The 16559-nt window shown below is 36.7% G+C and overlaps 2 protein-coding genes across 3 annotated transcripts in view; one reads left to right on the top strand and one right to left on the bottom strand.

Annotated features, from left to right (window-relative positions):
* Positions 1–1656: 1656 nt before the first annotated feature.
* The window catches only part of FZD6 (frizzled class receptor 6), a 34405-nt gene continuing 19502 nt past the window's right edge, over positions 1657–16559 (bottom strand). For both annotated transcript variants that reach the window (XM_065628329.1, XM_065628330.1), the window contains exons 3-7: positions 13102–13298; positions 9605–10622; positions 7355–7503; positions 5627–6055; positions 1657–5140 (exon numbers count right to left, since the gene is read on the bottom strand). In XM_065628329.1, coding sequence (XP_065484401.1) covers positions 4984–5140; positions 5627–6055; positions 7355–7503; positions 9605–10622; positions 13102–13298 — 1950 coding nt within the window. In that variant the 3' untranslated portion in view covers positions 1657–4983. The remainder of the gene's footprint in view (positions 5141–5626; positions 6056–7354; positions 7504–9604; positions 10623–13101; positions 13299–16559) is intronic.
* Positions 14020–16559, top strand: part of KLF10 (KLF transcription factor 10) — a 194012-nt gene continuing 191472 nt past the window's right edge. The window contains exon 1 of the mRNA XM_065628331.1: positions 14020–14025. The gene's annotated coding sequence lies outside the window, so the exon portion shown is untranslated. The remainder of the gene's footprint in view (positions 14026–16559) is intronic.

The following is a 16559-nucleotide window of genomic DNA, read 5'->3' as shown; positions in this document are numbered from 1 at the left end:
CTAGCTCAAGCCATCAACTAATTAAGTAACTTTATTTTCTCAAGGACCTTATCTGGCAGTGACTTATATTTGTCCCCACGTAATTTCTTGTTATCCAGTTGTATGTGGTCAAGCAGAGCATCAGGAAGATAAAACGGGGTGCACATTATCTTAATAAAAATATAGATACTTTGCTCATCCCTCATACACAACGAACACGGAACGTCCTTTTTCCTGTTAAGATCCCTTAGGTGGCCACGTCCCATGATCCCAGCATCACCTCTGCAACTTACAAACCTACTTAACGGAAGTAAAACTTTCTCCAGTTGTTTCTCTTCACCTTGTGTGTTGAGAGTGGCTCCTAAAACATCAGCCTATTCCTCTTCACTCACAACACCTGCTGTCCTCTCATGCCCACAGTGCCGTACCTGAGCGTGTGCTCTCCAGGCTGGAGACCAGTGTCCCTCCAGTTCCCCTGTGCCCAGTACCGAGGGCCCATCTAGCACCTCCCTCACAAAAATTGCTTTCTGGACACAGCTCTTTGTGCAGCAACTATTCTCCTTCCAGCTCCCATTTGTGCTGAGAAACCAGCTACGAGCCATTTAATGAAGGTAAATTGGTGTATGTTTAAAGATACCTCATTATTACATTTTAAGTAGTGAGACCTGAAATAAAGCAAACTTTTATTACAGTTTCGATGAACAAAGTTGAAATACAGGTAATAAGCATTAACGAACAGCTCAGATATAAATGTCCTGGCATGTTTTTAATCTTTTAATTATACTTTGCATCTCAAGTGATTTTTAATAGGAAGTAAAATCCAGTTAACATACAGAAGCAGATTTCATAGATGTACATCAGAAAGATACTTTCAGCTTCACTTCTACAGATACAAAGCAGACAGCTCATGAAGGTGTGGTATAGGTTGCCCAACTTCTTTATTTTTAATTACAATTAAACTCCAGTCCATTAGGAAAAAAAAAAAAAAAGTATGACAAGGGACAAAAATTAGAAAGTGCAGAAAAAAATGCACAGGAAATAACATTTATTTCCATAAGACTCACAAAATACCTTTGGTGCCAGCCATCTAAATGACTGCAAATACCAGTGGTTAACACTGGCAGAGACCTTCAGCGGCCGCAGCCAGAGCGGTCAGACGCCTCCAAAAGCCGGTTCAGTGAGTGGCCGGTGTCAGGACAGGGATGCAGCTTTTCTCCTTTGAAGTGCAGCCTGGAACGGTGCGATGGGTGGTCAGACTTCAAAGGGAAGCGGGATTCCTCATCCTATTCAGCTATCGCATTTCTCAGTGCTTTGCAGAATGCTAAACTTATTTTTATCAAAGTTCATTTTTTTCGTATTTAAATGCGGTGGGTTTTAAAAAACTTTTATTTTGCTTCTGAAATTCAACTGGAGTTGACCAACTTTAAACTAAGTATATTCTATATCCTGTAAAGAAAAAGGACCTACAGTTCCCTGTAAATCATTTGGACAATTGTCAAAGAAAATAGCATGATGATTCTGCTTGTAAGTACTCCATTCCTGAATATTTTTTTAAGTTTAAAAAAGCAAAAGGATTTAAAGAGGTTTTAAATACTGTAAATATTTTTCATCTTATCTGCTAATGCATCTTTTAAATGTTATAAATATAAATAACATTTTTTTCCGTATACAGGGTTAGCTTTGGGAACTTGGAGTATTTTTTTCCAAATACGTACACAGATTTATTTTATACTCTAAGCTTTACGCCAGTTTTCACTAAATAAAATTCAGAATAGGACAGTAAAATACAGTATACACAATGCGTACCACTTAACTACTGTATTGGTAGTCTGAGGTGCTGTTTACATCACAAATGAAATGATTTAGTATGTTAAATTTATCTTGTCCTTTGAAAGATTTTACATGCAACTCGAACACTCAGTGTAATGCATACTTTGAAGTGATTTATGACAGATCCATTAAGAGAAAGACCACCTTTTGGCACATGTATTAGAAGGCTCGGAGGAGTTGTCTGTATCCTTTATTCTACAAAGGCATAAAACAAGACTAAACACGAGTTGGACTCTGATCCTTGTGGGTCCCTTCCAACTCGGGACATTCTATGATTTAAAATTGTTGGATTGACAATGCATCTTTCAGAAGAGCCAGTCTCAATTAAATTACTTCAGCTGATGGAGGTGTTCCAGTAGGAATTTATTTTTACAGTTTACAAAAAGCCCTTTTAACATGAATTGTCTATTTTCAGTTTTAACTTTAGTCAGATAACAGATGAAAACAAGTAATCCAAACACTTTTTGTTAGAGAAACCGACTATGAGCTTCTCCATAGCCCACCCCTGTAAGGCAGCTGTCCCTACCCCGACCCATCACTGCACCCTCTGCTTTCGGGTTTCTGTCCCCCACCATGTTTGTGGGCATTCAAATAGCCATTTAACTTCACAGATACTACTCCGGTATTTCGAGGTTAAAGCACCCAGAGATCACGATCTCCTTAGCTGCAAGAGTCACCTTAGGAATTCGCAGTCTGTAGGTTATTTCTGGTACAGCAGCACTGAACACACAAGTGCCACAGTCTCTGCCACTGCTGCATTTCACTTCCAATGAATGTTGTGATTACTGCTCAGTATTTCACACTTCTTTGAAAATCAATCTATTTTTAAGCCCACAGTATTGCTGTAACTCCAAAATTACTTTGTATTCATGTTTTTTTTAGAGCATTTAGCACAAACACATTATTTTTTTTATGGACTACGTAAAAAAGGGAATAATATTAAATTTATTAAAAACATGTACCAACATTTTAGGAAGGTTGCAGCAAGCACATAATGTGGAAATACATAGTCTATGTAATCTAAACGAGGTCTTTAACTAGAAGTCATTAAAGAAAGAATTCTAAACATCAGGATGAAAGAACTAGTTCAGTTTCTCACTCTTCCATAACCCTGTGTTCACGTGAACAATTCCCACCATTGTTCTGTCTCAGTTTCTCACTTACACAGGAGGGATCAAAACATTGCAATGCTTATTACCTCACACAGCTCTAAGAAAAAAATACATTAAAGTGCCTTAGGTGCAAAAATACTCCAGTGACAGAGCAAACATGCTACATCTAGTTAATAAGAAATATCAACTCAGAACTCTTACTATACAACAGTATATTTTATTACTAACAAAGACAGTAGTAACAAAAGTACTGAACATGTGTATAAAGTTACCCATTTACAAACATGACTACAAGAATGAAGGGTATTTAGTGTGCATTTTCACAGGAGATTTTTCAGATCTTTCTCACTGTCCTCAGCAGCAAGAATGCTGCATATTTTAATGGGGAAATTATTTTAAAAAAGCCTGTCCTATTTAAGGCAATAAATTACAAATGCTAAAATGCAGACACTGTAATATAAAGTAAATACATTCAATTTTTAATACACGGTGGATAAAACAAATAACTTTGGTTTATCAGAACTGTAGTTCCTGTTGATTCAGCATTTACGTGACCTTTGTGCCATGCAATTTTGCTTGACTGTTCAAAGCATCACCATGAAAGCTGCCCACATTGGAACACAATAATATCTCTGCATAATATCAAAATACTGAGAAATATTCTCATTAGCAATCAAATGCAAGATGCTGAACAGTCTTTCAAAATGCACTGACATTTAGGTTTAGGAAACAGCAAAATCCTGGCTCCAAATTATCTCAAGCAATAAATCACGTTGACTTCTTTGGAGCCAGGATTTCTTAAGAACCAAATGATTAAATTCTTATCCACGTCAGTAGTACTTGCTCCTGAGAACCACCCTATCAGAACAAAGGCTACACGAATTAAGGCCTTTTTGATTTAAAGAAAATAGATTGCTGTAGCATATAGAAAATAAAGCTTTGTAAAAAAAGTTGTAAGGTCTTTTAAGTAAATATATTGTTAAGCCTGCATATCAATAACTCAACAAGTTTATTTTCTGCAAGATATGTCTCTACAGAATATTAAAAAATGAAGTTACTTGCATAGAAACAACGTGAAACATACAGTCTCACTGCAGCTCAGCCAAAAGCCCTGAAGTCTATCTACTTCAGATTCTGTCCCTCACACCGCGAGAGATCTGAAGTGTTCTCTTCTTTGGCACGATGCGCTGGGACACCACAGCAGGAGGGGCTTGAGGCAGCATTTTTGGAAGCCGCGCTGCATCTCGCGCATTATCCCTGCAACAGGACGCGGGTGTCTGAGCAGCCCTGCCCCAGACGTGCCGTGTACGGTCCGTGCTGTACAGAAAGGTACAAGCTGCTTTCCGCAAAGCTAAATAACCTCCTCTGAGCACCACAGGAATGGTGACTTCAGGAACAACCTAAGGGAAGCACGTTAACTTCACCAAGTTTGTACAACACATACAAAACAGTAGTTCTAAATATTGACCTTATGCAGTCAGTTATTTACAAAAGTCATTTCTATGTACAAAATAAAGCACTTATAATTCCAGGTTCCCTTTCATATTCAGTGTACAAGCTACCATAAAACAGTGTTATAACTGATACAACATGACACATAATTTATAGAGCATTTATAAATTTGTGTATCCCTTAAAGTGACACTGCTGTTTATAACAGTAAAAAAAAAAAAAAAAAAAAAAAAAGAAAAATATCAAAGATGCAGATGGAACTTTTATGCCTTGAAAAGTAACAGTGCTTTCTAAGCATTATTTTAATGCAATTCATTACAAAGTGTTCTTTATACTGGGAATAATATTTGTCTCTCTTTTTCTTAAATTACTGCTAGTCAATCCAGCTGTGTCCTACAGAATTTCAATTTCCATTATTCCTGGACAGGATTAAATATAGTACATTATTACTAGCTGTCCCCACAATAAAACTTAATTTTTTTTTTTTTTCTAAGTGCAAAGCAAGATATGTGTGTTTTTTAATAAGGCACAGAATATCTGTTATTTCCAGTGTAACACAGAATTGATGTCAGTTTTATACATTGAAAATGTTCATATAAAGTGTCAATCTTTCAAGGGTTTGAACTGTTTACTGAATCCAACTCTCTTCTGGTGTCTGAAGCTGAGTAGACAAGTAGTGATACAGAAGCTGACTGTGAGACATCAGGTATTCGGGAACAGCTGCTTTGTAACGGAGGAGATTCAATAAAATCATTTTTAGGAGTTATTCTGTAAGTAATGAAAAATAAAACACAGGGAGTTAATTTTAAGCACATTACATTACACTGGAAAAAAAGACATTTTTAGCAACAAAAATGACAATATATCTTAAGCAATATTATTTTCAAGTGAACGCAATACAGTTCTGTATACTTTTCCAAGCTTAGGTCACCATCCTTCTTTTTCAGACCCGTCACCTCTCAAAATGATTGCACTGTAGCCACAGATTGCTTGAGGATCACTGTTCAACAACACAATATGCTACAAGCCGAAACTCCGGAACTTGATGCTTAAAAAGAAATAAGAGTCTTACCAAAAGCCCATATGCTAAAGATAGGTGGCCATGTGAAATACTTTGTATGAATTACAGTACTCTTGACAGCTACTGAGGGCTAATTGTATATCGAGAGTATCTTCAGAGACAAGACATGGAAAACTTACAGAATTAGTGGTAAAACACATAAACAAGCAAAAGACTGAGTTAAGGTGCCTTACCTTCCTTCAGCTGCTCTTTTCATGCTCTCAGCCACACTACTCATATCACACGTGCTATCTGCTTTGTTTCTTTTTTCCACCTGATCCACGGTCAGTTTAGAACCAGATAACATTTGATCTCCACTGTCTTCACCTTCCTCGACTCTTCGGGCTGATGTTCCATCTGCCTCTATCTCTTTCTCAGATGTCTCTGGTGAGGTTTTAATTTCTGCAACAGTTTCTTGGCTTAAGTAATCATGGCTCGTGATCGCTACTGCAGAAGTTCCGTGATTTGTTGTGCGACCCGTACTCGTCCCCATTGACTTGGAAATGACTTTCAGTCTGTGTGAAGTTGATTTGTAGTGCTTCTTCTTATGTTTAACTTTGGAATTGTGCCTCAAGAAAAATTCGCATGATTCTTGCAGCACTCTTCGACTCTCACTGATTGGACTGAAAGAAAATACAAGCAGGTAACTAAACAAAGAGGATAACCTCAGATATAATGTAATACAGCTTTGTACACAAAGTCGTGAAAGACCAGCTAACGATGCAATCTGAGTTGGATGTTAATGAACGTGAGGAAAAAAATTGTATGTGAAAAGAGGATAAAAAAAAATCAGATCATAATGGCTCCAAAGTAATTATGTCTGTGGAACAATTTAATAAAGCAGATTTCTACATTTCTTACTTCTGCAAGTACGTCCAATTACTTCAGTAGATTAATCATCCAAGAGAGGAAAGCAGGATTAGCTCGTAAGCAGCTGTATTACCAAATTAACTTTCTAGAAAGTAAACTTTGTTCAAGTGAAAAAAGGTAAGCATTATAAAAATGACTTTGTTATTTTTAACTGCTTTCAGCTATAAGAATTTAACATCTGAAATACAAGAAAAATTATAAAGGAAATGGAAAAAGAAGGGAGACGGAAAGGAAGCTATAAGCTCACCATCAAGGAATGCAGATGTAAAATAAAAGGAACTTAAGCACTGCTGCCTTGGGAAATCCAGAAAAATAAAAAGATCTAAAAACACAGTATAATTTATGAGTAACACAGATAACCTAAAAAGAAATAATCAAAGAATAAAAAGGAATGGAAAAAAATGACAGCTACAAGAAATGGAAATGACATTCATAAGCTGTTTCAATCTATAGATATAAATTTACTAAAATGAAGTAATAAAACTGAATTATTCTGTTTCAGGGGAAAAAAAAAGGCAACAGCAGATTAATGCAATAAAAGTGATACTAAGGAGGGTTCAAGGAAAATTAATTTTAAAGTAAGACAAGTCTGGCACAGGATAAAAAAAACCAAAACACAACAAAACACCACAACAACAGAGGATGTTATTATTGCATGATAGTAAACACAGCTAAGTACTGTGCCAAATGAAGTAGTCAGAACACATGAAGGGATCTAAATTGATGACTGAAATTATCTTCCCTCATTGGACTGAAAACCAGATATGTATTAGCCAATGCTAAACACATGTCTTCTGCTCAATGAAAGAAAACAACTCAGAGGAAAATATTTCCTGTCTTCTGAGAATGCTGTTAAAAAGTTGCTGCATATGTAAAACTTCCACAGACTCCAGTGAAATTTCACTTGTGCTCACATGCAGCAATTACACTCTGAAAGAGTCTAAGGATATTTTGATTACCCGAGCTATACATTTGAAGAAACATGTCTGAAATTCAACTTATGTTAAAGTATATACTTTAAAAAACAGGAATAAAAAAAAATTTGTTCTTACTCTCTTTTGCGGTTTCTGTTGAAGAAATTGGCCCATTCAGAGCAGGTCTTTTTACTTCCCACCCAAAAGACTGGAGATATGCCAACAATTAATGTCAGCAAATATTTCATCAGAAACAAAAATATTTCTGGTCTCGCTAGTACCTTTGCCTAGAAGATAACAAAGTTTAATAAATTTAAGAAATGCAAAAAAGAAAATATACTTGCTATTTTTTTTAGACGCAGAAAACAAATTATGTAAGAGAAAGACCTTCTCCTTATGGCTATTGTTCTTTGTTGAGGCTTGTACTGCAGACGAATGTTAGACATGTACAGTCAAGTCAGACCTGGTTAATGCCTACAGCTGAATACACAAAGATTAGTCAGAAGGAAATATTTTTCTTTTAAATTGAAGGGAAAGATAATTGGGGGTGGGGAGGTAATAGTATTAGTAACTGTGTTCTTCAGAGATAGTTTGTATGTATAAGATTTATCCCTTCAACTTAAAAGAAACAGTAAGTGGATGAGCTGGGAGTTAATCAGATTAAACAGCATCTTCAAGGAGCTGCAGGGAACTACACAGTAGTTTTCTGTTTATTGCAAAATTAATCCACCTATTTGCAGAACAGGATCATAGGAGCTGAGACATTTAACTCAGCAAGAGATTATTATCTTCTGCTCCCATGCTGCAAATTCAATTTACTTTATCTGGCTTATCTGCCAGTCCCATCTATGAAAGTAACTATTTTTGTTAGCCAGGCAACATTAGCTACCTAAACTGAAGTTTGTTTTTATTTGGTTTTGTTCTGGCCAATGTAACAAAAGTGTACAAGCTGGCCCAGGTAAGCCAAGGCTGAGCACACTGCATTAAGCTGCTCCACAGCCAGCACAGGGACAGATCCCATTAACTGTGTCTCTGCATAACACCCCCTGTTGCTATTTACTCTTCCCAATGGTTTAATTAAAGGCTGAGAATAGATGCTCTTTCTGCATTATTATGCCAAGCTGTTATTTAAACACTACAAAACAAGGTGGTGTTTTTGGTGGGTTTTTTGGGGTTTTTTGTTTGTTTTTTTTTTTTAAAGCATAAAAGCCTTGTTTTCAACATTGTGTATTTTGGACCACTTAGGATGATACAGAACCCAGTGTAAAACATACTGAAGACAAGGTGCGCTTGTTATGAATGGTAATGGAAGCAAAAATAAGCAAGAAGTCTGTGAGCTGTGCTACTATCAGCTTACACTGGCTTCAATACAGAGGATGTTTAAGAATGTAGAAGGATCAAGCCTCATCATTCCATAATGCCTGTGTTTATATTCCTCTTTTTAATGATAGCTTATCGCAGTAAAAAGATAGCTGGTAAGTGCAAGACAATGAAAGTTGTCATGAGACACTTGCATTTCTCTCAGGGATGGTGTCGTCTTGTATATTTTTCTTCTTAAATTGAAAGAAATAAACCACAAATTACTTGTGATTCCAGGAGTTTTATGTACTTACAAGAGATTTAATCCAAAGAGAGTACTGAACACGAGCAATTTATTTTAAAAGCCTTTCCAAGAAAGCTGGTTTTTTAAGAGTCAAACATTAAATACAAACACCTCCACAATTGAAAGTGCTGTAGGGTTGTTTGGTTTTGCTTTTTTTATTTGCTTTTTGTTTGGTTGTTTTTTTGTTTTTTTTTTTTTTCCTTCACATTATGGAAATAATCAGCCTTCAAATGACAACTATCGTGGAAAAATATACTGCAAATTTGTTTTGTAATTTCAAGTGTTTTACACTTCTATACTTTGAAGAAAAATACTAAAGTGATTTTAAATATATGGTTATAAGCAACATTTTAAATCCAATTTAGGCTCAGTTTTCAAGAATCATTACTTCAGCTTCAATTGAAATTGATGAAAACTCACTTTGATACTGAGCTAGGCACGCAAATACTGAGCAACTACTTTTAGGAACAGACACTGAGAAAAACAATCCTCCTCCCAACACAATTTGTAACATCAAGTTCAAATACCGTAAAGATTACATATTCCCTTCAGAGCTGTGAGTTGGAAGTTAATTGCTGACTGCTATCAATTTGATTAGTCAGAAATTTCAAAGCAGACTTATTATACCACTGATTTTGACTTAAAAAGCAACTAATCACTGCAAGTTCTTGAACTGATCATTTACCATGAAAATAATTTACTAACTGCATGGCAGACATGGTGATGCATAAACGTTTTTGTTAATTAACTTTCTAGTATTATTTATACAGGAAACTGCTACTTGCCTGATAAGGACAAGGAATATGGTACTGGTCACAGTGGTCAAACACCCAAGTAGTTTCCCAGATTTTCCGGTTCACCAGTTCATAGACATAACATCCAAGAAGTGCTACAAGTGGCACCAAGTATAAACCACTAAAAACTCCAATTCGGATCATAAATTTCTTTAGCTTCTCCTGGTTTCTGCCATCATGCTGTATGACTTGTCGCACGTGATTTAAAGAAATAATACCAGCTAAAAGAAGAGAGAGACCGAAAAAAACACAAAGGCACAAGGGCAAAAGCACAAAGTACAGAGAGGCATCCAGATCGTACAGACCCACGAAACAAACTCCACTGATATTGTCCCCTTCAACTTTGTTCATCGCAAGGAGCATAATGGTTAGAAAACCAGGTGTTCCCCAGGCAACCGCGTGGAACCACATGGCCTTTTGTGCAATAGCTTCACAGCTCCACTTCCTTCCCGCTGCAAGGAACCAAGTGATGGTAAGAATCACCCACCATATAGTTCCTGCCATAGTGAAAAAATACAAAACCATGAAAAGGACAGTACAGGCTTTGTTTTGGGAGCCAAGAACAACTGTTTCACCAATTTCTAACTTATCATCTGCCTCGTTACAGGCAGTTTTGTTCCCAAGCAAAAATCCAATAAAGTACATTAGAGAGACTATGCTGTAACAGACAGAGTAATATATGATTGGCCTCTCTGGGTATCTGAACCTTTTAACATCAATCAGAAAAGTCAGGAATGTGAAAAGCGTAGCACAAAGACAAAAGATTGAAACTATTCCGATGAAGCTTTTCGCAACATCCAATTCATAATTTTTGAAGTACATATTGGGACACGGGGGTGCACACTGATCAATTCCTAGGAACTTGTAGCCTTGTCCGTTGGTGGTGTGTAGGTGCCGTGGACACCAGAATCCATAATCTCTCCGGGTCTGGCCTGGGGTCTTCTGAGTTCCACGGACATTTGTGGTTACAGCACCAGTGGCAGGAAGAGTCTCATCACAATCGACTAATCTACAGGAATAAACAGAAATGAAAATATCTTAATACCTTTCATTCTCAATGATAATTATTTATTAGAAATATGAAAAAAATCTGATTCTAATCACAGTTAAATTTTGTAGATAATGCAAAATGTGCATCATACGAAATAATTAGGTGGCATTTTAAAAAATAGACTTCAAATATTTTCAGTTTAGAAGACTATTCAAACACAGCTATTTAACTGTTGTTCTCTAGCTGTTGTTTTATATTGCTTATGAAACAGTACCCCTAATTGCAACCGTTCTTTTAGAGTCTTAGATTCTACTAACGTTTTACGTATGTACATAAAAATATTTACAGTAGTTGAGATTTTTAAAATCTGGATAACAAGACACTGTTGGAGACAGCAAATGATCTTGTCAAAATGCAAGCTTCAGTCAAGGAACAAAGAAATACAGCTGACGGTATCTAGAATTAACTGATGACTAGTATATGATTATTATTTTTTTTTTTGGTGATATAGTGATATTTCATTGTCGACAACAATAAAACTACCTAACTGAAAAAGACAAAAGCAGAAAATATAAGCATTGTAAAAATGATCATTATTTTAGTAATTTTTTTTCTAGCTCCATAATGTTCATTTAAAAATTGCTCAAGGCTCAATTGCTCAAGAGTTTAATTGGACAAAATATGTGACCTTTTTATATGGTGAATATAGTATTAGCAGTGTTGGACATATCTTCAAACTAGATTATGTAAGTATAACTCAAATAGGTAAGCATTTACTCAAAATAGGATTTATATTTATGTGTGTTGAGAGTTTAAGCATATATTTAAAAAAGAACAAGTTTTGCATTCTAGCTTTTAAAGTAAGATTCTATTATCTCAAAACGTTCTTTGTCAAACACTATTATAAAATGAGTCCATCAATGTCAGTTTGCAAGCTAAAAAAAAACCCCTCCAGTTCTTCGCTTCTCTGAATTCTCACGCTGTCCAAATAAATCCAGACTAATCACAAATAAAACTGATTCTGTAGCGGATTCTTTCATTAACCATGGGCTGCACCAGTATGCACAGGAACAGTATGGATTTTATTCACCCATGTCTTAATAGGCATTATGTGTATCTGTAAGAATACGAGTGTGTGAGTTTCAGGATTCCAGTCACTGCCCATCTTCATCCAGCGCCTCTTCCACGGGCTCCAGCAGCCAGATCTCTGCTGGTGTGAGAACATCCCATATTACATGGAATTCTCCATATCGGCTACTGGGGAGACATCATTTCGCACATGAACAGAGCAGGTTCATGTTCAGTAAATGATAGTGGTAATAGAATGACTTAAAGCTGCAGTAATTCCTGCCAAAACATCATTTGATTTAAAGTGTCATTTGAAAGATCTACTGAATAACTAGGTTCACTTGTAATTTTCCTAATTTCTCAAAACAATTCTTGAAAACATTTGCTCCGCTGAGTGGCACTACAGTTGCACAGAAGCTCATACTAGATGGGAAAAGTTGATACCTTCTTGTTTTAAAACCCCACAACTTCAGTTTTTTCTGCAGAGCTAAGGGAAGTGGCATTAATGCCACCTGCCATATTCACTCTGATACAGATTTCTGGCAGAGATCATGGCATAGGACAGCTGTTCCAGCTCTCCCTCAGCCCTATCGTACATTAGCAACTGCACGGGGGTTTGAAAAATAATTTGAGTTTCCACTCTCTGCTCCATTCTTGTACTTCTTACCCTGAGATGTGTTCAAAAAAAAAAAAAAAAAAATCTGGCCTTAAGAATTTATAAATATCTGCAGCTGAAGGTCAGAATCTCAAGATTAAACTGGAGTGTTTTCAGTTGTTTCCATTTAATATATATAGACTCATCTTTTCCTCAAATGTAGTATTAACTGTCTTCTCCCTGGAACAAACACGTGAACATCTTTGAGAAAAAAGTGATTTTTTTTTTTTAAAAAGAGACTTTTGGGAGGCAGTACAGGGAAAACAACAGAAGATTGAATTTGCACATTTAAGCAGTTAGGAGTAAGATAAGGCTTCTATTTCTGTGTTTGTTCGAATACATAATATTTTGTAATTCACTATTTTATCAGCAATTATTTATAAAACACATGTGAATTAAATATAAATATATCCCTAGTTTAGAGATCAGAAACGAAAGCAAAATCTGTCCTGTAACATTTAATATTTTAAATTTCAAGAAACTTGTAGTAAAAAGCTTTTTTTTTCTTTTTCTTCAGAGACCTGAACACTGAAAATAACTACTGCAGAACTTTGTTGCAAAAAAGCTGCAAACAGGAAATGCAGGTGGTCATTTAAACAATAAAAAAGTTTTAATAAAAAAAATAATAGTCCGGTGCATAAGCACTGTAGGGTCACCAATGATGAGGAAACTACAGCAAGGTAATATTTAACAGTCTGCCTCAGATTTTCAAGTCAGCATAGGTCAAATACGAAAATACCACCCTTACCACCTGTCAACATGAAAAATACCCACCTGCTACATTCCAGCTCTTCAGGCCATGTGATTCCAAAAGTGTCCATCAACTGCCTGCAGTCCGAATATACTTTCTCACAGAGGCTTCGACAAGGGTGAATCACGTGAACTTGCTCCAGGCAGGCAGGGACAAAGGCTTTGCACAGAAACGAGTGGATGTCTGGTGAACAGTGAAGATTCATAAGTGGAAAAAAAGGCTACGAGGAAGAACAAGGCTTTGGTTAGTAATTTTTAAAAAGATAACTCAAGGCATCAAACCTAGCTTTTATCACTATGGCTTACATTTGGTTTGAAAAGATACTAGAAAATAGTGTTTGCTCAGCAGCTGTGAAAGAGCAAAATTCAGTGGCCTGAACAGTCAGTTCTGTTCGCATTTCCGGCCCAATACCTCACCCGGAACCTCGGCAAATCTGTAACTATTCAAACCTGATTTTTCCTAGTTGACAACATTAGAAATCTAAAAGGTTTTACGAATGCCCAAAATTTTTTAAAAAATTGGGTAAAGTTCCAACGTTCATCAGTCAGCTTCTAAATACGTGCCCTAAGATTTTTAAGGTGTGTCTGTCTCTGTAGCTCCTGTTAAATCACATTTTCAGTCCTAAATGGTATGCTGCACTCATCAACTTCTCTCATGCTAGAGAGGTTTGGGGTGTTGGGTTTTTTTATTAATGAGGTCCAAATATCATTATTCTTCATTTCCGAAACACTGTATTTCAAAATCTCAGCATGACTGAGAATTTCTCTGTGTTACCAAGCACCAGGCAGTGAATAACTGACAATGGTTACTACTAGAGAACTCAGAGAATGAAATTTAATGCAACTTTTTTCCCCCCTCAATTCATTCCATCCATTACTTACAGTCAGAAAGGCTTTTAAGCAAAAAAAACCCCAACACAACACCAAAGCACACACTCTCTCTGTTTTATCAACTTTATCAACTTTATTATTAGGGAGAATTATTTTAGCTGAAATACTACCATGTGTGCAAACTTCAGACAAAGCAGAGGCTGTGGGTCATTTTTGAGGGCAGGTTACTGAAGGAAGCAGGTGATGGCACAGGTGCTCACAGCATGGCCAGGCACGCTCCTGCGCTCCCCGGGGGGCTCCATGTGTTGAACAGCCCTGACCCCCCTGTTCCCAAAATGTCCCCAGCCTTGAAATCCACTGCAGACTGCTCCTCGCTGTCCCAGCGGCTTATGTCCCCAGGCTTATGTCCCCGACCCAGCTCATGAGTCAAACAAGCCAATTTAAACACCATTCCAAGGGAACTAACCCAGGGCTGCAGGCTCCACCTGCAGGAGCTCATCAGCCGAAGTCATTTTTAAGCAGGCTTTTTGATGAAAAACTGCTTGCGTTTCAGGAGAACGGAACCTCCATTTCACATTTAGTCAAATTCATGCATCAGGAAAGCTGAATTAACATTTAACACACTTCGAAATGTGCTGATAAACAGGGACACTGCACAAAATTTTCAAAGTAGGCAGAGGTTTTCATAAGATTTTTATTTAGGAAGAATTTTACTTAATTCTTTGCCATTAACAGCCATGTCTCTCAAATATCCAAGCAATGACTGGTAAAGGAAGGAGTATCTTCTGAGTCCAGATTAGCTTCTTTACTTCTGTCAGCTTTTAAGTATCCCAAATATATATCTCTCTATATATAGATATATATATCCCCATACCCAAAGAGCAAGTCCTACTACTGAGCATGCAGTTTAAAAGGAAAGACTGATAAATAAATTTTCCCCTTCAAAATGGAATATCTACCAGACCTCAAGGGACCATAGTAATAAACACAGGAATGTGTGAGGAGAGAGGGGAGGGCAGAAGATAAGCCAGAGCAAGAATAACATAGAAATGCTTTCTGAAAAGCCAAACCACCACTGGCACCTGGCTGCGAGCTGCACCAGCCCACGCCATCCCACTCGGGTCTTTTCAATTACATTTTATTTGCTCCAACGGTTAATTTGTGTTAGTTCTTTTCTTCCCGGCACTCAGGAAAAAATAAGGATAATAGCCTGGGTAGTCATATACAACTCCTATAGAAATTGAGTTTACTTTTGAAATTAAGTCTTGCAGAAATCGTCTTGATTGTAATGAATTCCTCCTTTTTGTCACCCAATGTTCATCTCAGTTGATAAAAAATAAAATTAATTTTCTAGAGCAAGTTTTGGCATGTCAGTCAAGAACTTTTGCAGATGTAGGTAAAACAGCAATATTTTCTCTAGAAAGTAAGAACTAAAAAAACAAAAACAAAAAACCTCACAAAACCAAACAAAACCAACAACAACAAAAACCAAACACAAAACCACAACAATATTTATGCCTATGAAACCAACTTTATCTACAGAGATGTTTTACTAGCTATTTTGGATAAGCAACTAAAAATTTTTAAATAATAAGGCCACATATTGTAAGCTCTTTCCCTGACACAGAAAATGAGTATAAAGAAAGCGACGTCTGGTGAAGAAAGTTGGGACATAACCCAACGTTTACCATTCTAACAGAGTTTCTGTTATATGAAGATACTTAAAAGCGACAATATCACAAGAATCACTACGCCATAATACTGTATATTAGAGGTAGATAACGACAAGTGAAAATTAAACATTTGCAGGAGTTTCACTACAGCATGTTGTCATTGGCTAAGTACTGTTGCTCAAAGAACGTATTTTATGTAAATGCAAAACTACCTTAACAGATAAACACAAACCCGCAGAATTTTAGGAAGAAAGCTATGCTCAGCCTGTAATGCAATCACAGTAGAAATCCGAGGACTTGGCTGCCAAGAGTAATTGTTCTTACAGTATTTCTTTCAGCTTGCTAAAAATATTTACCTTGTGACACAGGAAAGTATGAACACAAGAGCAGAAAGTGTGATGTTCTGAAAACACAAGCAGACCTTCCAAGTCAGCCCAAATGTGCATTTATGTGGTCACCCCATGCTCACCCAGCTGGCAGCACAGGAGGTATCAGAAGACAAACCACCAGCCCTCCCAGTGCTGGGAGACCAGCTGCAGGTTACACCACCAGCACTGTGCTGAAAAGACACCGACAGATCTCCTTTCTGCCCAGAACGCATCTAATATCTTTTTCAATCATTTATGTTTTCACTCTTTGTAAAATACTGCAGCAGTATCTTATATTGCATAATTTAATCAGGCCCTGCTGAGAAAATACTGCTTTTTATTTGTTTGTTGTAAGTCCTGGTTTTGCAGCCTAGCTTGTGTTTGACAAACAGCTAACAGATTACTTCTTCCATGTAATTTTGCTATCCTGCTATCATTTACATATTAAATGTACACATTAGCATAATGTTTTAAATTTTGATTTCTATTCCTTTCATAATATACTTTGCCTTCTATCTGCCTTGACCACATTTGAACACTGACCTCATATTTCCACAGTGGCAACAAAGGCTCTTTTCTGTGTAATAGTAACTAATATAATATTGTGCCC

The sequence above is a fragment of the Caloenas nicobarica genome, chromosome 2 (assembly GCF_036013445.1).
Source record: "Caloenas nicobarica isolate bCalNic1 chromosome 2, bCalNic1.hap1, whole genome shotgun sequence".
NCBI classification, from domain to species: domain Eukaryota; kingdom Metazoa; phylum Chordata; class Aves; order Columbiformes; family Columbidae; genus Caloenas; species Caloenas nicobarica.
Note: the sequence above shows the minus strand (reverse complement) of the source record. Positions and strands in the feature narration are given on the sequence as shown.